Source organism: Lactuca serriola, chromosome 6, assembly GCF_051521515.1.
Source record: "Lactuca serriola cultivar US96UC23 chromosome 6, Lser_US96UC23_V15, whole genome shotgun sequence".
NCBI lineage: Eukaryota > Viridiplantae > Streptophyta > Magnoliopsida > Asterales > Asteraceae > Lactuca > Lactuca serriola.
Window position 1 is genome coordinate 121574542 of NC_136413.1, and position 22205 is coordinate 121596746.

At 33.8% G+C, this 22205-nt stretch overlaps 1 protein-coding gene across 2 annotated transcripts; it reads right to left on the bottom strand.

Moving 5' to 3' along the window:
• Window positions 1-15016: 15016 nt before the first annotated feature.
• LOC145056740 (growth-regulating factor 3) lies at window positions 15017-17128 on the bottom strand. 2 transcript variants are annotated; one of them, XM_079004462.1, is made up of 4 exons: window positions 16875-17128; window positions 16587-16769; window positions 16111-16498; window positions 15017-15620 (listed from the first exon to the last, which is right to left on the bottom strand). In XM_079004462.1, the coding sequence occupies exons 1-4, from the start codon at window positions 17002-17004 to the stop codon at window positions 15206-15208; spliced, it is 1116 nt and encodes a 371-aa protein (XP_078860588.1). In that variant the 5' UTR covers window positions 17005-17128; the 3' UTR covers window positions 15017-15205. The 2 variants fall into 2 exon arrangements, with proteins under 2 accessions (XP_078860588.1, XP_078860587.1); XM_079004461.1 differs by having other exon boundaries at window positions 16587-16772.
• Window positions 17129-22205: the final 5077 nt, after the last annotated feature.

The following is a 22205-nucleotide window of genomic DNA, read 5'->3' on the forward strand; positions in this document are numbered from 1 at the left end:
TTCAAAACTTGCCCTCAAGTTTTGGAATTTGAAAAGTTACTCCTCATGTATACTTTAATTCCAAATTGAACATTGAAATTTTAAAAAGTTTAAAAATTCAACCCTTATACTATTATTATAATTTTAATTATATAGATATGTATAAGAGGAAGTCAATCTTACCGTTAGTAGGCCTCATTCACGAAGCCGGTCTATAAGGGGGATATAAGGTTACTGCCTATAAAATGGTAGTTTAATGGGTGTCCACTCTCACCTACCGCTTCCTTGACTGGTGGAGGGTCGTTAGCCGAACGGGTAGGAATGGACTATAATTCTCCCTTCATTAAAAGTATAATGAAAAATACTAAGTAACTAAACACTTATAAATTCCCAATCTTAGTTACTTAGGAAAATGTGAAAAGGTGCTAGCCCATAAAATTACACTTTGTACCTTACCAAGTCGTTAGTGGAGCGTGTGTGGTTAACCGGCACACTAACATGGACTAGTAAGAATGGCAAAGGGTAACTTGACTTTATTATAGATCGGTGGAGCGTTTGTCGTTAACCGGCACATCGATTAGGTAATATTGTTAAGGGTACCAAGTCAATTTGTATGGTTATTCACACCTTGTTTGTGATCCTCGGCATCCCAGTCAGAAATTTGAAAGGGCACAATCGAGATTCAAACATGCCATTGAAAAGTTCAATGTATCTCAAAAGATCTAGGAGTTTCAAAACTAATAAAACCTAATAATAAAATATTTCGTTTTCATGGTGGAAATTGGTAAATCGTCATTTACCTACCTTCAACTATTTTATAATTTGGATTACGGCATCCCTCTTCCAGTTATAAATAGGTTGTTGGGTCCTAGTCTTAATATTTCATATTGGGTGTTATATTAAGGACTTTAAATCAACTAACTTGAATTTCTCCTATTATAGATGTCTAGTTTAGACAGCTATGGTCTTCCCAAATCTTTAGGAACAAGCTTCCTAATGAAGATGATATCCCAAATGGCAATCAAGGTGAAAGATCAATCCCTTTGCTGGGCATTTGTGGGACTAGAAATCATACTTCACTTCATCCACCTCCTCCAATAAATCTCCCTATCCCACAAGTTTTAAGACTTGATAAGTTTTAAGTCACTCAATCCCTATTGGAAAGAAAAGTCTTATGTGCTTAGATCTTGGGGATTAAGCCACATATTGACAAGTCGGGAGAGTCGGGTGTCGAAGTCTCGAGATAGCTGGCTGCTGACTTGGTTCTTCAGTTACTCCCTGATGACAGGTCGCGACAAGACCCTTAATGATCTTACCTATTTGCTTGATGATGCTAAATCAGCAATGATTTGGAGCATTAGTAAATCAAATTGGATTGGAAGATCTACTTTCCAAACCTATTTGGACATTGAAAATGGTGACATTGGAGGTCCAGGAAAAACCTTCTCTTCCCAATGGAAAGGGATCGGCCATAGTCAACTCGGTTGACCAAATGGTAAAGAGAAGGGTTAAGTCTGTGATAGTCCCATGTACCATTTCCAAAGAGTCCATATGAATCTGTTGCCAAAGGAAAGACATTGGTTGCGAAGCTGCTAAATTTACCTGAAACATCTTAAGGATGGTAAAGTCAATAGGTTTGACTCTACTTCAGGTAAAGTCCATTGTCTAACTCTATTAAGTTTCTATTCTGAGATTCTTATTGCATAATGTGACGAGGTCACATGTTGATGTTTTAAGAATCAAAGAAAAAGTGAAGAAACTTAAAGGAAGTATATGTTGATTCTGATCGCGAAGATGGATTTCGATCGCATGGTTCGGTGATCAGAATTTTGAGTTGTTACTTAAGAGTTATGATATATTGCTTAGGAATAGATAACAATAAGTTTTCCATATGGATTGTAAGGATAAATTTTTCCGCAAAGTTTTAAAATAAAATAAAAATGGTTTTGATTTTATTTATTTTAAGTATCCTTACAATGGCATTTGTGAAAAAATTGTTGATTATATGTTTCCATTGATAAGCAATATGGGTAAATGGATTTGATTCTTTCATTAGTGGAAGTGTCATAATTTACCAAATAAGGAAAGATTCTCATCACCCAAGTTTCAGTTGGATAGAAACTTGGAATCAACTTGTATTGTATGATCATGAGAATTTTTTTTATATATTTGGGAAATTAAGTCTAATTCCTTGTTCACATGTATATGTGAATCAAGTGAAGGACAAAGGGATCGGATACACTTGGGTGTGCGTTGATCAGGTCCACCACAAAGTTGATAAGATTATTCATTATGATTTACTAAAGTTTAGTAAATATGGTTATACTTACAAGTTTAAGTATAGTTCTGGATCATTGGAGAGGTTTCAATGATAGACATAATGAGTAAGAAGAATCAAATAAGGCAGAAAGATAAAAGTTTCTCTAATCTGAAGAGATGGGAGAGTACTTGAGTATCTTGTTTTATGATTATCTTAGTGATTATGAAACCATGTTACAATTGATCCTCTAAGGACACCTTAGTTCTTTTTTTTTTTGGCTAAGGAGAGGAATCGTGAATTGTTGAAATGGTTAGATCAAAAGATAAATTATACTTCATTCCAAAATTAAATCTTAGAGTCATACTCCAAGATTAAGCCTTGAGTGACATAATCTTAAGAAAGGTTTAAAACACTTGTTAAATGTAGAGTAAAATGTGTTCTTACTCTTGTACATTTGAAATTGGTAAGTTGTGATGTTTTGGATAAAACAAAGACCAACTAAGACCAATTGTGAGAAGTGTTTAACTTGATAAGAATCTACAATAACTCTTGAATATTCATTTTTTGTCAAAGAATGGTTCTTGACAAAGAGAATCTTATATGTCAAGAGGTCAGTGGGAGTCTTAAAAGGATCTTAAGATAGATTCAAGAACTAATCAAGAGTTTTTTTAATCACTAGACCACGACTTGAGGTTTGTAACCTATCGTGTTGACATATTCTGTGCCCATTCCAGATAAAGTTGGTTTTGCATTGGAGTTCTGAGAGTTCTCAACTGGTTGCATAACAACTTGGAAGCAATGGCAGGCCCTTGTGCTACCAGGTGGCAAGAAATTAAGACTGCACAAGTTCAGTCCATATTAATTTGGATTTGTCATTAACCTTGTCGTGTGATTATGGCTATGTCAAATTCACATGGATAGGAACACATACACCATCAAAATCTAAGTGTCATAAGGTTTCTCTCCGATTCATGAAAATGATAGTGAGGAAACTCTTTCACTAAGTAGATTTAAGTGGATAGCAAGTGTGAAGTTTGCATTCTCATGTCGTTAGTGGAGCGTGTGTGGTTAACCGGCAGACTAACTGATGAGAATGGCAAAGGTTTAGACTCACATGTGAGCTATCTAAGGAAAGGTTTAGACTCTAGGTGTATGATTTGATAAAGTCTTATCAAGGCAATCTAGTATCAGAAATTTGACTGATTTCTAGGTACATGTCAAAGCTAGTGGGAGCATAAAGTGTTATGCTAGTTAGATAATAATCATTCTGGTAGTGGGAGCATGATGATTATGTTGCAAGTTAGCAATGTTAATTATAGAAAACAAAAGTTTCAACTCGCTTTGAAAAAGTTGTTTTACTATAATTAAGGGAGAGAAATTTATACTTCATTCCAATTCTACAAGCTTAGATTGAGATTTTAATCAACTTTAGTCAAGAATATATATGAATGTTATGTTGGAATGGTTCAACATAAGGAATTTCTATATATGTTGCTTTCTCAAATTTCGATTATGATTACGGCATCCCTCTTCATAGTTCGAATTATGAGAACATGGCAAATAAAAATTTTATAGCATGAATCGTATCCCATATGCTTCGGATATAGGATCGATTGCATGTGTTATAATATTCATCCATTCTAAATTTTCCTAATGTTTAGGGCGTTAAGAAGGGAAAAGGGATTAGAACTGGATATGACTAAAATGGTTAAGCAATTTTCGAGAACAATTTGGGGTTTTCCAAAGTTTGGTTACTCATGGACAATTGGAAGTATAGAGTAAGGATCGTATTGAAATATTTTGGAAAGAGGCAACTCTTGTTCAAAAGTGATGGTCAAGATGGGAATATGGAATTGTTTCCATAGGTGGAAGTTATTCTTTGAATCTGTGTAAGATTAAAGAACTTAATGCAAAGAAGGATGTTCAAAGGAATGTACTTTGAATTTGAGACTACATCTCCATGGAATTGCTTTCCATTGGAATACTTTGTAATGTGTGTTGCCAAGTCTTTGTGACTTGTGTGAATATCATTACAAGAGGATCATTGCATAGATTACGGTAAATGACAAGAACTTGGTATTCTTACATTTACAATAAGGATTGGGATTGTGAAATGAAAATCATTGAGGTCATGTTCAATTGATATACATTTCACAAAGAGATGACCATATGTAAACATAGTGTGCATACTTGGAGTATGGCATAGCTATTATTTAGAGAAACATAGTATGCGTGCTTGGAGCATGGCATCACTATTGTTTCAATTCAAGTATTAAGTTGATTAATCGAAACATGAATAATGAGTGATCAATATGGTGCTTAGATAAAAGGTGTTTTATTTACGCTCAAAGTGTTGAGGCCATATAGGACTAGTATTATTTTGTGTTTCACTTTGCATGTTTTGACTTCTAGAATAACTAGGTCATTCTCCTGAATGACCAAGTTATTCAAACCATCCACAGTCGGTCATATGTTGGAAGTAGATATGAATCAAGACTGTCGTGAATTTGTCTTGTATGATTTTTCTAAAGTGCTTTAGACAATGCAATAGTTGCTACAACATTCATGAGTACTCATAAGGGCTGAGTATTGGACTCAACCCACGCTCATTTGGATTCACTTCATGGATTTTATCACGAGTGAATCATGAGACGATAATATCTTATATTCTTCAAACCTAGAGATATGAGTTGTTGCCTATGAGTTGGTTATACATTGATTGTACGAAAACGCATTGGTAACTCGATGCTATAAAACGTGCCTTTGTGTATGATTCAACAAGTAGTCAGTACAAGCATATGAGTCAAAGTTTATCCATTCCTTTTACCCTCAAAGGGATAAAAGCGATATCTGTGGGCCCCTCGATGATTTGATGATGACAAATGGAAGTGCTCGGCCGGGCCAGGACTGATTTGATTTGTTCAATTAGTCAGTCATCATAAATCGGAAATCGGGAAACAACAAATGGACAGAGAGAATGATTATAATCCATGTCTCAGTCCATATGATATCTAGAATGGAGGAATATATGATCGCTTATCTAATGGACAAGTCATTGACAAAGGTCAGAGTTCATCTACAAGGTCAGAGTTCGACAGAAGCTTTTGAGAGCTACGATTGCCAGTCAGTTCTTGAAGTCATATGTAATAATAGTTTTAGACTTATCCAAGTGGGAGACTGTTGGATTAATGTCTAAGTCCATAACTATAATTGGTAAGACTTGACCCGACCCGGCATGGTCCATTTGGGTTGCATGGCATCATGCACTTGGATAGACTAAAATGAGAGAAATAACACTTAAGGTTTATTAATATATTATAAGTTCTAATATATTAATAATATTATTTAATTAGTATTGATCAATAATTAATTTAGAATTAATTATGTGATCAAAAGAAGACTAATTAAATATATGGGTTGATTGTGTAAATCATCCATACTTATATAGTGGGCTAATGCTCCATGGATTATCAAGTTGGGCTAAAACCCATTGGATGCTCCATGGATGCTCCATGGTGTATTTGAACCCATGGATCCATGGATATGGATATCCATGACAATTAGGGTTTACCCTAATTGTAACACACTATATAATGATCTCTTTCTTGGGAAAATCGACGACTATGATATGCATGGAGGGCAAGCCGATTCTTGAAGTGTTCTAATTTCTCTCTAAGTTATTCCAAGTGCTTATGGTGTTGTGTGAACCATTTGAGGTGTCACACTTGGGGCACTAGGCACTCAAGCTTCATGAAGACAAGCACCAACAAAAGGTATGTTATTCTAACTTGTGTTATTCAAAGTTTTGTATGCTAGAATAGAACAATACCTTGGAAAGTTGATATTTGCTTGTATAATAGAGAAAACATAGATCCAAGGTATTTAGGGTTGCATGTACACTTACGAGTGTTAGATTGCTCATAACCCAACAGTTTTCTGCGGATGGATTCGGAGGGATGCATAAAATGAGCATTGTTTGGGATAAGTGGGTGAATGTTTATGAGGATTGTAAGTATTTGGAATATTTGGGGGTTTTTAGGAAAATTTTAGACACAAATGCATGCGTTGCGGTTTTGGCATAATGGTTGGGTTCAATTGGAGTTCTCTTATGTGATTCTAATGTGCTAAAATTCAGTTTTGCTTGGGGACAAGCAAAAGTCAAGTGTGGGGTATTTTGATATGTGCATAATTAGCCATATGTTTAGTATAGATTTTTATTAATTTTTAGCTAATTAATTGCATAATATGGACAAAAGGTACTTAATAAGGTTTAAATTATATTTTCAGTCCAGAAGACATACTTGGAAGCAAAAGGAAGGAGGAGAAGCAATTAGAAGCTGGAGAATGAAGAAAGAAGAGAAAACCTAGAGATACTCGGCGAGTCCACGAAGCCACTCAGCGAGTTTCGAAGAATGTTCGCTAAGTAATGGCCAGAATCCTTACCGCACACAGATTTAACGAAGGTACTCGGCGAGTTGGAGAGCTACTCGCCGAGATGCCCCTGTTTTGAGATAAGTATAAATAAAGGATCTTATTCCGAATTGGGGGACTTTCTGGCTTTTTTGGAGGATAACCTGCGATTGAAGAAACCTTTGGAGACCTGAAGAACTCTAATCTTTGATCTCTTGAAGACTGAATGTGAATTAGGTTAAATTTTCCACTTAATCTTAGGATTGAATCATGTCTAGCTTAGCTAAATTCGTTTTTGAGCTTGTTTCTATTGTAATCATGAGTTGAATTTTCGTAGTTTCTATTTAGGAAAAACCAAGTTACTCCTATGGTTTGATTTATACTTTTATTGATTGATTATTGGTGATTTTATTAAATTAAATTTGTTAAAGAACCTTATGCATTAACTATAACTATTTTCTGTTAATTAGAAGACAATTAGGCTGCATGAACATCTCTTAATTGTTAACCTCATATGCTTTATGTGAACACTTCATCATATGCCTAGGATTAGTGAATATGAAACTAGGATTAGTTAGAGAATGTGTAAATTAATGTGTGAGCTTGTTTGAGAAACCAACAAACAAGAGGTTAGTTGAATTATCAATTTGATTAACCAATTACAAATCTTATTTAATCCAAATAATTGAACTAGGGAGTTAATTAGTTTAAACAATTGGCCACTACTTGAATTGATTAATTTTCTAAGGGTTAGTAATTGTGAATGCGAACCTAACCACTATAGTTGGTAAGCAATATCAATTAATTTATCACTTTATCATAACATTAACCATAGGAGTGAGTTGGTTGGACCTAAACAGAAACCCTTTATTAAATTTGGTGAATTTTTACTTGTTTTTAGTTGCTTAGTTAATTGCTTGTTAGGTGGTATATTTAAGTTTCTAGTCTTGTAAAACTAGAGAAAAATCCTTTACTTTTATTACTTGTTTAGTTAAAATTAGTTATTAGTTTAATTTCCGTTCCCTGAGTACGACACCCTACTTATCCAACTATACCACTAAAAGACAGGTTCACTGCCTTTGTGTGCTAAATTTATATTTTTGAAGTAGGATTAAAACCAGTGCATTTTCCACACATCACCCACCTGCCCTTGATTGAATTCTCGTACAAAAACAACTATCACACAAGAATAAAGATTGCTCCTTTTGAGGCCTTATATGGTCGCAAATGCAGATCGCCTCTCTGTTGGGCTGAGGTGGGTGACACCCAGCTGGCAAAAGGGCAATCACAAGACAGCACCTTTACAGGTCCAAAAATCATTCGAGAGACTATAGAGAATATAATCCAAATCAAAGCTCAACTATAAGTGTCGCGTGACCGACAAAAGAGTTGCGCTGACAAACAACGAAAACCTCTGGAATTCCAAGTCAGAGATCGAGTGCTATTAAAAGTCTCTCCCTAGAAAGGGATGATTCGTTTTGGGAAACGAGGACAACTAAACCCACGATACATCAGACCATTCGAGATTCTTGCCTGAATTGGTCCGATAGCTTATAAGTTGCAGCTACCTTCGGAGCTCAGCAACGTACACCCCGTGTTCCACGTCTCGAATTTGAAGAAGTGCTTATCAGATGAAACTCTTGTCATTCCTTTAGAAGAGATCGAAATAAACAAGAATCTCATGTTCATCAAAGAACCAGTCGAGATAATGGATAGGGAAGTGAAGCGTACAAAACAGAGCCGCATTCCGATTGTGATGGTTCGATGGAACTCCAAGCGTGGACCAGAATTCACATGGGAACGTGAAGAACAGATGAAGCAAAAGTACCCTCACTTATTCTCCCATTCATAATCCTACCTTTCTAAAGAATTTCGGGACGAAATTCCCTCTAACAGGGGGATGATGTCAAAATTAGCATTATTAGCTAGGAGATTCTATTTTTCATGTAAACATCAGCTATTGTAAGACTTGTACTCTAAGTGAATATCGTTCTATATGCTAAAATGAAATCATCCATTTGAATCCAAACCCCTGATTGAAGCTAAAAACCTAATACAATACATCTCATATATTCAACTATGGGTTGAAAACCCTAAAATCCCGATTCAAGTTTATTATGGACTAGGATCCTCTTATTGGGCCTAATGGACCAGGAAACTTTCAATTTGGCAATGTTGGGCCAAGGAACCCTATTTGGGCTCTAATTGGACCCACATCTGTGAAACTAAAGTATTTTGGGTCATGTGGGCCTAGAATGATTCATCTTATCTCTAATGGGCCATGATGGAACATAAATGGTTTCATAAGCCCTAATGGGCCGTAAACTATATTCTTGGGCTTTATTGGGCCGTGAACCCTCATGAGGGTCCTATAGGCCGAAAATCTTCATCTTGGGCCCCATAAGTTCGAACTAAGTCAAGAAAAGGCCCAAACTATTTCACTCCCTTTTTCCTCTTCCTCATTCTCGGCCCAATAAAAAACAAAAAAAAAAACAAAAAAAAAGAGAAGAAAAATCTAAGTAATCTATACAAGTGACACCTTATTTTTATTTAAAGGATTTCCATGCAATTAGTTCACAAACTTCTAAGCTTAAGCACTAAAAACCTTCATGTATTGACCAACCAATTCTTTCCCCTATCTTCTTAAAATTCTCAGCCACTCTCCATTCAAACTTCCACACCCTAAAACACCTCTCTAAATCTTCAAGAAACTCCTCTACATTCCTCCAAGAAAAACCGTGAGGTGGTGTGGGTGATTCAACAAGTTGTCAATAAACTTCATGCTTTTGGTAAGTTGCTTAATAATTAAGATGTTAAGCTTCATCTTTATGCTAAGCTCTTTCATCAAACATCATCAATCTCTTGTTCATGCTCCTAGAATCATATCATTTTCGAAGAACTCATCAAGGAAGTAAGCTAAGCCGATAACAACATCATCTCCTCATATCTCTTCATCAAAACCGATCCAAACCCCAAAGTGAGTTCATACCCCCTATTTTCGATTTTTACTTAGTTTTGGGGGGACAATACAAGTTGTTTTGTGTAGATCTATGTGTGTATGCATGGTTTTGTGTGTTTTCTTTAGTTACATATGTGTTCATGTGTTGTAAACTTCATGAACTAAAAGATCTACTAAAATATAATGATATTGGTATAACATAACACTTATTTCAACTTATCTTACAAGAAAAAGGTTTAAAATACATTTAGGTTACGTAAATCTAAGAAAAACTGCATGAAAGGGGCAAAAATCGACAAAATGACAAAATATGGGTTATTTATGCAACTTACGGCTTGTAAGGGGTTCAAAAGGAAATTTTTGCTAAACATGGCTAATCTCGACATTTGAGACCTTATAGGGACCAAAAATATAAACATTTTCATAAATGGGCCTTATTTGGGCTTCTCACGGTTTTGGGCCCAAGAATTGTAATTTTTGATCTTTTGTGGGCTTAATTGTCATTTTCAAGAAAGTTGTGTCAAAAATGTAAATTTTTGATAAAAAGGGTTAAAGTTGTGAAATTATAAAAATTTGGGCCAAAAAGATGAAATTTTCTATAATGGGCCGAATATGTATATTTTTACAATAATCAAGCCAAAAATGATATTTTTGACAAAAGTGAGTTAAAAAATGTTATGATTACAAAAACTAGCCTTAAAAATAAGTTTTGTCCAAAAAGGGGCCAAAAATGTTAGTTTTACTAAAATTGGGCCTTAATTGTAAATTTTTGGCTTAATGGGCCAAGAATGTCATTTTTACAAAAATTGGGCATTTTATGCCATTTTAGTAAATAATTGAGCTATTACTAGCAAAATAATAACAAATGAGTCAATTTTTACCATTCTTAGGTTATTGGGCCTTAGTGGCTCATTTATATGCTTGATAGGTCATGAATACTCTTTATATGTTTATTGGGTCACATTGACCCATTAACATGCTCGACGGGCCTTGGATACTATTTGCGTGCTATTTGGGCCTGAAAATACCTTACATGTGAAATGGGCCTTAGTTGTCCTTTTACATATATTTTGGGCCCATGTTATATAATCTCATTCCTTTCGGGCCTGGAAATGACTTACATGTTAGTGAGTCTCAGTTGTTCACTTACATGGTTCATTAGGGTCTGGAATGCATTTTATATGTTTCTCTTTGCGTAAATTCGATTAAGGATCTAGTGAGACATGTCGATTGACACATATTGAGTGTACGATCGTAGCTTGTAGTTATAACCAGAGTCTCTTGGAGGAAGAGCGGGGGTTTGTGTATAGATCTATACGGGGATGACACCCCACACCTGAGTTGTTCGCTACAGTTAGATTACACCAGTCTAGGGTGACGAAAACCCTATTCTATTTTCCGTCGGCGTTGATAAACGCCAAGACAGGCGAACTTGTCATTATCTAGCATGGTTATAACGACTCACTTAGAGGAATTAACATTATGAAATTTACGGGAGACCATTCTCTTTTCTCTTTGGATTACTCGGGAACATACTCGCGTCGGTACTCAATCTCGGGGGTTGATATACCATCATTCTCTTTTACATGCAACATAGGGTTGTCTAGGGGCATTCTTTTTACATTCTCTTAATTCACTTTTGGATTTCTATTAAACAAAAAAATACATGCATTAATACAAGATCGGACACAAACATATTAAACAAATTTTAAGAAAATACAGGATTTTCTTGTGATTACAAAGTTATACAAATCATTTTCTCAAACATGCAAATAAACTCACCAACATTTTTATGTTGACCTTTTAAATTAACTTGTATTCTCAGGAAACCGTTGAAGCAGGTTGGGCGGAACAATCTAATGGATGTTTTGTTATATTTTATTTCATCATGATGGGTTTGAGCCATAAGAACTTTCCTATGTGCACATGCAAACCCTAATTTCTTGGATCTAGTTTCTCTAATTGAACATGCATTGTATCCAAGACTTACAATACTAGATCTAGTGTAAACAATTGAATATAATCATATGAATTTGGATCTAGAACAATACCTTGGATTACTTGCTTGATACTTCTTCTTCTTGGAGCTTAGAGTCACAATTGTCACTCCTCTAATGGCTTACAAACACCAACTAGCAAGAGAATGATCTTAAGAGAGAGAGGGGAGGGTGAGAAATCGGCTCTAGGGTTCCTTGCCTTGCATGAGTGTCGATTTCCCTCACCCTAGGGATCTATTTATACTATGAACTACTAGGGTTTCACCTTTAACCCTAATTGAATAACTTAGGCCCTAAGCAATCCAAGATCCTCCTAGATACTAGGCTTGGACGATTTTATGGTCTCCTAACCCTAAAATCCGTCCACCCTTATATCCATAAGGATACATAGCCCAAAACACAACTATCACACATTTGACAATTTATGCCCCTTTATTCAATTAACCTATTTAAGTCACCAAATTAATTCTTAATTAATATATGACTTATATTAATCAAATAACATTATTATTCCTTTAATATATTATTCTCATAATATATTAACAATGATATCTCTTCTCTCTTAACAAATCATCCTGTCAAGTTGTTATGGTGAAGGCAACCCAAAAGGACCATGCACAACCGGGTCAAACACTTACCAAATATAGTTACAACCTTAGACACTAATCCAACACATCATACTTTAATTATTTTCGCATGTAATATTTAAACACAATACTCGATGTAAACAATGTATGTTGTTATATTACATGTGTGATGATGATGATGTTATGTTTCAATTATATACTATGTGATGATACTACAAGGATTAAGTCACGCACAAGCCCCCAGACGTTTCTGCCGTCTGGTTCATGGGTGTGACACATACACAAAGGTAACGTGGGACGTACTAGTGAAGAGAGCAGTACGCGGGGACTACCTCAGTGTATGTTGGGCGTACTGACCAGGATGGTCGTGAGTGCTCTTCGGAGTACGTTGGGCGTACCATATGTACGTTGGGCGTACTCTAATCAGACTCAAACCCTATTTTAGGGTATTGGATCCTATTTAAGCTCATTATCTCATAACCTAACCCTAATATATTCATCATCCATCCCTCTAAACCCTAGAAATTGACCCTTAGCCCCCATTTGGGTGATTTTAGAGCTTTAAAGTGATTTATGTATGTTTTGGTGCTTGATGGGGAAGAAGGAACTTCTTGAAGAGTGATTGTTTGACTTGAAGCTTTTTGATCTTGGCTTTGTGCACCTAGAGCTAACTTCTGGAGGTATAAAGTCTCAACCTTGGCAACTTTTTCTTGTAGATCTAGCTAGGTGGCACTTTGTTATAATTTTGGTCCCTTCGTGGTGGTTCTTGTGAGTAGAAGTTACTCCAGAACCTTTGAGCTTAATGTTTGGCCTTTGTTGGGGTTATGAAGTCATAAAGTTTGGATCTTGATGAGTATAAACCTTCCATGCATGATTTGGTAGTCTTTTGGTGAAGCTTGGGACTTAGGGTTTTGATTTGGGATTATTCTTCTCTCTATATTTTTAAGATTATTATTGTTGCTTAAAATATGTATTTTACGATTCTGCACTTAGTATATTTTTTGAGCTTTGAGATCCCATCTTAACAAAAGGTTACGTAGGGAACGCAAATAACTTAGGTGGATATTTTTAAGATTATTATTGTTGCTTAAAATGTGTATTTTACGATTCTGCACTTAGTACATTTTTTGAGCTTTGAGATCCCATCTTAACAAAAGGTTACGTAGGGAACGCAAATAACTTGGGTGGAAAATGGTTTCTCGCGAACAAGTATCAAGGCTTGTTATGTAGGGACGTTTACTCTTTTATAAATATTCCCTGCAAAGAATAATATATAACCCTGAAAGTTTAAATTATATCAGACTTAGTGTACACGCATGTTCTCGAATATCTTTTTCAGGAGATTGTTAGTAATTTTCTTAAAATTCATAAAAGCGTGATGGTATTGAAATATAAAAACTCTCAAATTTTGTTGGTTCAATTTATGTAGTGATTTTTTTTGCTTCCAACCTACTGGTTCAGCCAAGAACCAGAAATTGCATGCCAAACTTGCGGGGGCTTATGTTGAACTTCATTTTTCCTCTTGTTACATATAATAACAAATTTTATATTACCAATAAATCAAATTTTGGAAGCAAAAAAATAAAATAAAATAAACAACAGCAACCTTAAGTATACATAATATTTTACGTTTTAACCCTAAATAAGTTTTTTTTTATATTATACGTATTCATGTAAAAAAACATATTTATATATGAAATTTTTTTAACTAAATATCATATAAATACATATTTTTTAGAATTGTGTATATGTATTTTTACATATGGGAGTACGTCATTCAAAAATATGTTTATACGAAAGAAAAAAAAAAAGTAGTTATACTTCTTAAAAATATAATAATACATACATTTTTGAAAAATATAAATGCAAATTTTTATGTGACGTATTTTTATGTATATAGAAGTAGTTATATGAAAAAAAAAAAAAAAAAAAAATATATATATATATATATATATATATATATATATATATATATATATATATATATATATATATATATATATATATAGTTATACTTCTAAAAAAGCATAAAAATACATATTAGTGAATAACTACAATTAGTGTGTTGGTACTTGTAAGTGTACAAATCGTCCAGAAACATTGAACATGAACGCTATACACGAAAAAAAAGTACCACTCTCATTGATAAAAAAAAAATATGACAATGTAACTATAGAGAGTGTGTCATCAAATAGAGGATAAGAACAAAAGCTAACAAATTTATTAGCCATCACTACTACACCAGCTTCTGCGACGCTCTTATGTTCACAATAAATCATGATGGTGGTACAATAATTTAAGATAGTTCGTTGTCCAACCGATGTTCGCAATAAGTTTCAAAGTAACAAATTCAAGAACATACTCATAAAAATTGTTTTTCACGCTCGTTTTTAAATACATTGATTACAACGATCTTCAAGAACGCCAAGAGTTAAGGATGTGCTATCTTGAAAATTGAAACCAGTGTTGGAAATTAAGATATAAAAGGTAATGAAATAAAATCAAATACAGATTTGACATATGCGAGGGCGACATAGAAAAGTAAAAGCATGAATGAATAGTATTTTTTAAATAAAGAAAGAAGCTAGGAATATGTTTTATGAGGGTATCATTTCGAAGCATATTTTGAAAACACAGGTTATTTCGGGACAGCATCTCAAAATTCCCCAAAACTTTATGCCCAAACGTTGCCAAAAACAATTGAACATTAACACAGGAAAACAGATTTCGTTGACACATGTGGGGCCTAGATTACTCTAACTAACAAAATCTTTTTTTTTTAATTAACCTAATTATATAAGAGTGTAAACACTAAACAACTCGATTTTGTAAAGTTAGTTAGAACCACGAGCATTCTTGACAATGTGTACACAGTCACGACAAAACAACCACAAAGTTCAAAAAGGACAAAACCAAATTAAACCAAACAATGCTTAAGAAAAAAAAAAAAAAAAAAAAAAAAAAAAAAAAAAAAAAAAAAAAAACTCGAAACATCTTCCATGATAAACATTTTTCAGGTACTAACATAACTAGTCTCCGAAGTAGTAGTAGACCCACGTTGTAACTGATGTAAAACACTCGTTGGAGACGAAGTATTAGACGTTGAAGATGATCTTAACGCTTCAGCAAGAGGCCCACCCAATGAACCTGCATGGTGTGTACCCCATTGCATGCCCCAACTCAACGAAGCACGCTCTCGTTCCCCATTAATTTCCTCTCCACGTGGCCCTGTTTCATCGTTTCCAGTTGACAGTTTCAAAGAGAAATCCGAAGTTGCATCTCCAGTGACTGAAATGGAAAGACTCGTAGCTAGCGTTTCTTGTTCTTGAACAGTTCGTGGCCAATCATTAAAAAATGGACGAAGAATTCGTCCACCTGATAATTTGTCTTCGTTTTCAGATGATCGATATGCAGCTTTGTCGTCAACCCTATTAAAAAAAATGATTATATTTAACTTTTGATCATTTGAAACCAAAAGAAAAAAGTAATTTTGTGTTGTGTTTGAGTGTTGAGTGTTGAAAGTGGAGATGTGAAGTTACAGATGGGAAAATAGTAGTAGCGTGGGTACAGTGTCAATATGAGTGGTTGGGGTGAGTCTAGCACCAGATCGAAGCTAGATTCCAAACAGCTTTTTTCCCAAACACTCTAACGTTGGACCCACGGTTTTTGTCTACATCTACAAGTGGGGTCCCACCAAGGACTCAAAAATCCACCATTGTTTCAGACATATCTTTGACAAATCTTTTTATTTCAATGCGCTGCTACTTCCAAAACCCTTTTATCATCAACATTTTAAATAGAAATACGAATAATTCCAAAACAACCAACAGGAACTTTCACTGTATAACTTAAGGACCATTTTATGCATTTCAAGGTAAAAAAAAAAAGTCAAAATTTAGGGTTTTATAATTTAATTACCTTTGATTGAGATGAAGCTGATCAAAAAAAGGAGAATGCCCGGAGACACTACCACCACAATTAGTAGATCCTGTGTACGTCTGAGCCCCACCGTAACCGCCGGCGGCGGCGGTGGTGGTATAGACGGATGTTGGTTTTTTAACAAGTCCAACGCCATAATCAACATCACCGCCACGACTGCCGGCCGTTGCGGTGGAAGTGGTGGGTGTGGGGATTTCCACAGGCTTTCTTGAACGATTGCGGCCACGGTGGATGTGGCGCTCACAGTACTTGTGACCGGCCACCACATCTCTTGAACACCTCCATTTTTTTCCGTCGGTTCTTCTACATCTTCCTGGCTCTGGATCCATTCCTCCTCTTCCCCAATATCCTCCTCCTGTTTGGCACACTGATGCATACAATGAAATAATTAAAACCCATGTGAGATTATGAAAATACATTTTGGGGTTGGACATATATTATTTAGAGTGACTTACAAGATGGGAAGTTGGAGAGAGGATAAAAAGGAGGGTTGGTGTTGGAGGTGGAGTTGAGCAAAAGGTGTAAAAGTTGAGGAGGAATTGGTGAACCGGTAAGCATGTATCTGTATATCAATGCCTGTACTTCAAGCTCCTGCCATTGCCCTACGCTGAAGTAACCACTTACACCCTGCATCATCTCTTCTTCAACACACAAAATAATAAGTACTTACCAAAAGAGAAAAATCCAAACTTTAAAGCAACCAACATGGAGAGAGAGAGAGAGAGAGAGAGAGAGAGAGTTACTTGAGGGTTTGGATGATGATGATGATGAAGAGGTGGGTTCAGAAGAAAAAAGAGGAAGAGCAAGCGATGCAGAAGAATCATCAGGTTGGTGTTGATTCTGGTGTGCCCATTGCTTAAGATGGAAGTCCATCGAAGGGCTGGGGAGACAGATGAGATATTTGTTCAAAGTTGAACTGAGAAAGAGATTGAGACAGACAGTGAGATATATAGCTGCTTCTTCTGCTGCTTCTTTGGAATATGTATGGGTGAGCAGGTTCTTGTTATTTCAAGTGTATATATATATATATATATATATATATATATATATATATATATATATATATATATATATATATATATATATATATATATATATATATATATATATATATATATATATATATTATGGAGCCTTTTTTTAATAAAAATAAGGCCAGTGGACTCTGCAGCGGTGCTGTGTGGGGGGATGTGTGAGTTCGGAAGTCATCCAGTTGATAGAAGCGAAGGGCACTCGAATAAAGATATTAAGACATAAGACATGACAGTTGAAGACTTTTAATACAAAAATGTAAAAATGGTGTGTGGTACGTTTTTTTTTTTCGAAAAATATTTAAATCATTAAAGTTTTGTATGAATAGTGTTTTTGAGAAAGTTTGTGATTTTGTTTGGATTGAAAAACGAAAAAATTAATGTCTTTCTAATAAAAATTAGTTGTAAGATCCATGTATTACATGGGTTAATTTAAAAGAAAATATAAAAATCAAAATATTTGAAAACTTTGATTTTATAAGGTAACTAGGTAAACGGGTTGATTATAAAAAAATATTTAATCTAGATACACAGGTTGATTATGAAAAAATATTTAATCTAGGTAATAACATGTGATCATACGGGTTGAATATAAAAAATATTTAATTGGAATAAGTGAAAAATAAAGCACAATTCAAGTATAACTCTACTATTCATTGATATGGGGAAACAAATTTTTTTAAGTTTAAGATCCAAAATATGATCAAAAGCTTTCTAGGGACGTAAACTTGATGGTTTACTCTCAAGATATTTTGATAATTCTGGTCAAGAGAAGCCACTTTGATGGTTTCATCTTCTTCAACAATACGATTCATCAAAATTACCAGGTTGATTAATAGAAATATAAAATAAAGACTAAACATTAAGGATTTTTAAAATGATATTTTCCAGATTGTTCAGTTGCAACTTTGGTTGAACTTGCATTTGGGTTATATGTACATTGTTCGTGGTACCTATTTTTGTCAACCTCACCAAAATCCAGAAGATTCCCGAAATAATTCAAGAAAATGTAAGATGAAAAAATATTAAAAAACAGTATTAGTCAAAATAATATACAAAATAAAGTTTACTGAAAACATTGTTTCAGGGAAAAATAAAGTTTCAACATCTAAGTCAGATCGTGGAATTTGACTTTGACCGTTTTCGAACATGGGGCTGTCCGAAGATAGGTTTTGTTCTACCATAAAAACTGACTGCAGCTTCTTTTGTGCTTTTGAGTAATCTAAAGATAACCTCACATTTTGTTCGGGTGCACCTTTTTTGGATTCTTAATCACCTGAAGGTAATTTGTATGGTTTTGTAGCTATGTATTTTTCAAAGAATTGTGTGTACCGTGATTCTGGACATCTTTGTGACATGTCATCTTCACATGTGTTATATCTCGATCTAGTACCAAAACTTGTTTTTGGTTGAACCTGTAAAACATAAAAATGAACTTAGGATTGGACCTATCTTCCATTTTAGTACCATAACAACTTACATAGATAAAGCAGTGAATGTCAACCAAGAAACCCTTACACAATGACGCCGTAGAGGTGACTCCCTTTTGACAAAACTATAAGAGAAGAATGAACAAAGAATCAGCATATGTCCATTATTAGTCAAACTTATAACATTTTGTTCTTGACAGAACTGTAAGAGAATAAATCAATGAAAAATATATGTATTTAGCAAATGAAAAATAACATATTAGAAAAGAAAAGTTTAAATACATGGACAAAGTGTCATCATTACTTTCTCCTTCTTACACACATGTTCTCTCTTAGCACCTGTTATCAAGAACAAAGTTGTCAAGGAACCTTTTCAATTTAAACTAAAAACTTAGGACCAAAATACTCATGCATCCTTAAAGTAAAAATGCAATTGACGTCATCTTCTAAACATCCGAAAATAACATTCTTGCTTTTATTATAGCAGTACCCATTAACAAACATGGATAAAAAAAACATAAATTAAATCTATAAATCTTCCAGATAAGAATATGACCAAAATACCATTTCACCCTTGTAAAACATTATTTACTATGTACCCTTTGCATCAAGTTTTTGTGCTCTTTTACAAATGAAAAACCGAAACAACCACATTAGTATGGTTCTAGCTGGCTACATCTGCACTTAAAATAGCAAAATTAATACATCTGTCCCCGTTGCAGATATAATTGAGTTTCCCATAACACTGTTTATGTTTAACCGTTAGCTAAAATGGTGACATGTAAATAGTTGGCTTTTGAGGACAAACATATATGATTTATGAGCTTTATTATTGGTGTGATCTTCAAGTATTGGTATTAAGATGATTATTAAGCATATTATTAAACTTTAAGTTAGGCAATACCAATACAAAAAGACTTAATATTATTAATTTATTAGATATATCTTCTTAATTAAAAATTTAAATTCAAAAACTTTGAACTGAAAAAGTCAAAAGGACATATATTACTTTAATTATTTAGCTTGAAACTTTGGTACAGACCTGTAAAATTATTAAAGGATAAGTCTTGTAAAAGGAAGGGTTTTTTCAATAATTTCAACCGAAAGAAAAAGATAGTTAGGTAAATGAAACTGAAAAGACTTGGGCTTGGACTTGCATTACAATTCTATTCAACAAAAATGAATTTTTGGTAACTTAAGATCCACGATTCCATCAACGAACAAACACCAAGAAATATTAAGATCATGATGCTTAATTACAGACGAATCATATACAACTAAAATGAAGGCTTTAATAACAGAGATGGAGATGGAGAAGAGTACTTGGTAGTTCAAAAGCAGGCATTCTTATGTGAAGTTATTGTTCATCATACACCTGAATATCCATTAGATCATCAAACCATAGTAAGCACCAAATGAATGACACATAATATGAAAAGCATAACAAAAGGAATACATTCAATCTTAAATCAGCAAAGGGAAAAATCATTAATAAAAGGATAAAAATATATCAGAGACGAAAAATGGAAACAGATTCTTCTAGTGAAAAAGGCAGATTTTGATTCAGAATCACAAACCTTAAAAAATCGTAAACCCACGATTACATCATTAGCATAAAGTCAAAAACAAATTCATAATCATCTCACCTTAGTAACTTCGGGTTCGCTTGAGGCAATGAAGACAAACCTATATTAAGACAAACCTTGAAGATGGTGACCGATAAGAGCGGCGATTTAGGGTAAGGTGGATGGTGGGTGGCGATGGTGAGCACGGTGACGCGAGGATGGTGTAATGTTATCATCCACATTGACGTTGTAATGAAAGAAGTTGGGGCTCCTTGAAACAATAAAGAAGATGTGAAAATTACATCAAAATACAAAGTCCTTAGCAGATTATTCATCAATGAAATAATTATTTTTTTGGATGGTTAACTATCTTCATCAAAAACACTAACTTCAACAGAGAGAGAATATTACTGTGTATCATAATAAGTTAAGAGAGAGATATGAAGGAGGAAGAGCAATGACAGTGAGGCAAAGCGGAGATGGTGTTGGTGGTAAAGAAGAAGGCAAACGACACTGGTATTAATGGAGGAGAAGAAGGGCAGTAATGATGTAGTAGAGGTGTCAATGAGATGAGATATTTATCTTTTGAATTTCAAATTGAGAGATTTGATTTGATTTCCAAAGAAAAATGCTAACTTTTAGGAGATACAGATGTGATTAAGGGATGACCAAAGATGAGCGGGAAAACAAAAAAGAAGTTTACATAAAGATGACACGTGGAAAGTAGAGTGATAGAAAAGTGTCATGTGGCGTTTTTATGAGGCTTTTATTAGAGAATAGAAAAGAAAAATAATGAATTATTATAATAGAAATGTTTTTTATCTTTTAAATTTAAAAAAATAAATAAATAAAGAAAAAAACTAATTAGCTTTAATTTTAGAAATTTTAAAATTAAAAGATAAGTTTATTAATGAAATTGATATCCATTTATTACAACATTTATAGCAATTGTTATATTAAATATTATGTGGAATTTAATAAAATAGAAAAAAACTCATAAAATAACATGTGAAAAAAAATTTAATGAAAAATAACCACAAAGTGACATTTGGCAAATTGAATGAGAGTGTGACAAGTGGCAAAAAAACCTTCATTTATTAGAGAAGATTTTGTGTTATTTTTAGTTAATTTAAAGTTTTATAAATAATAAATACTAGGTGTAAGACTCATGTATTATATGGGTTCATTTTAAAAAAATAGTATTGAATTGTTAACATTCGAGAAATTTGAATTTATAAGAAAAATTAGAAAAATATTGAATTATTAAATTAAAGTGTTTTTTCCTTTCTCAAATTTACATAATAATTTATATAAATAAACATAGGAAACTAATCTGAGTTTAATTTAGAAATTTTTGAAATTAGAAGAAATATTAATGATTGATATTGATATATATTTATTATTATATTTATTGCAATTATTACATTTAAAATTATGTGGAATCTAATAAAATTGAAAAAACCACAAAATGTCATGTGAAAAAATTTTAATTGAAAATAACCACAAAATGACATGTTATCAAATCAATGAGAGTGACATGTTGCAAAAAGATTTTCATTTATTAGAGTAGATGATGTCACCTCTCTCTCACACACATTCTATCAACGCTCCAATAATAATTAATAAAACTATACCACTACCATCAAAGAGCAATATCATCAAAGACATCATATTTCGATCAAAGAATCACAATTTCGTTTCAAAATATGACCACCAAGTTTTGATGATGATCAACCCAAATTAATCCACCGCCACTGAAATTCCATTACCCCAAATCGAAATCAAGTATAAATCGAAACATTGATGATACAGTTTAGTGCGTCCATTGAAAGTAAAAAACAAAGTATTAACCAAGTCGAATTTTTGATTAATTATTTGATCAAATCAAAAGAATCTCATCGTCACCATGGCCATCGAATCTCATAGGAGGACATATTCAACAGGGATAGCATGGGTATGACCATCGAAACATCACCATGAGAGAGAGAGAGAGAGTGAGTGAGTGAGTGAGTGAGATAATGAAGTGGGTATATTCGTGATTGATGGAA

Coding starts and splice junctions, on each gene's coding strand:
- LOC145056740 (XM_079004461.1), bottom strand. CDS start 17,004: ATGGACTTCCATCTTAAGCAATGGGCACACCAGAATCAACACCAACCT. Junction 16,773..16,874: donor ATCATCATCCAAACCCTCAA/GTAACTCTCTCT, acceptor TGTGTGTTGAAG/AAGAGATGATGCAGGGTGTA. Junction 16,499..16,586: donor TCTCTCCAACTTCCCATCTT/GTAAGTCACTCT, acceptor TGTATGCATCAG/TGTGCCAAACAGGAGGAGGA.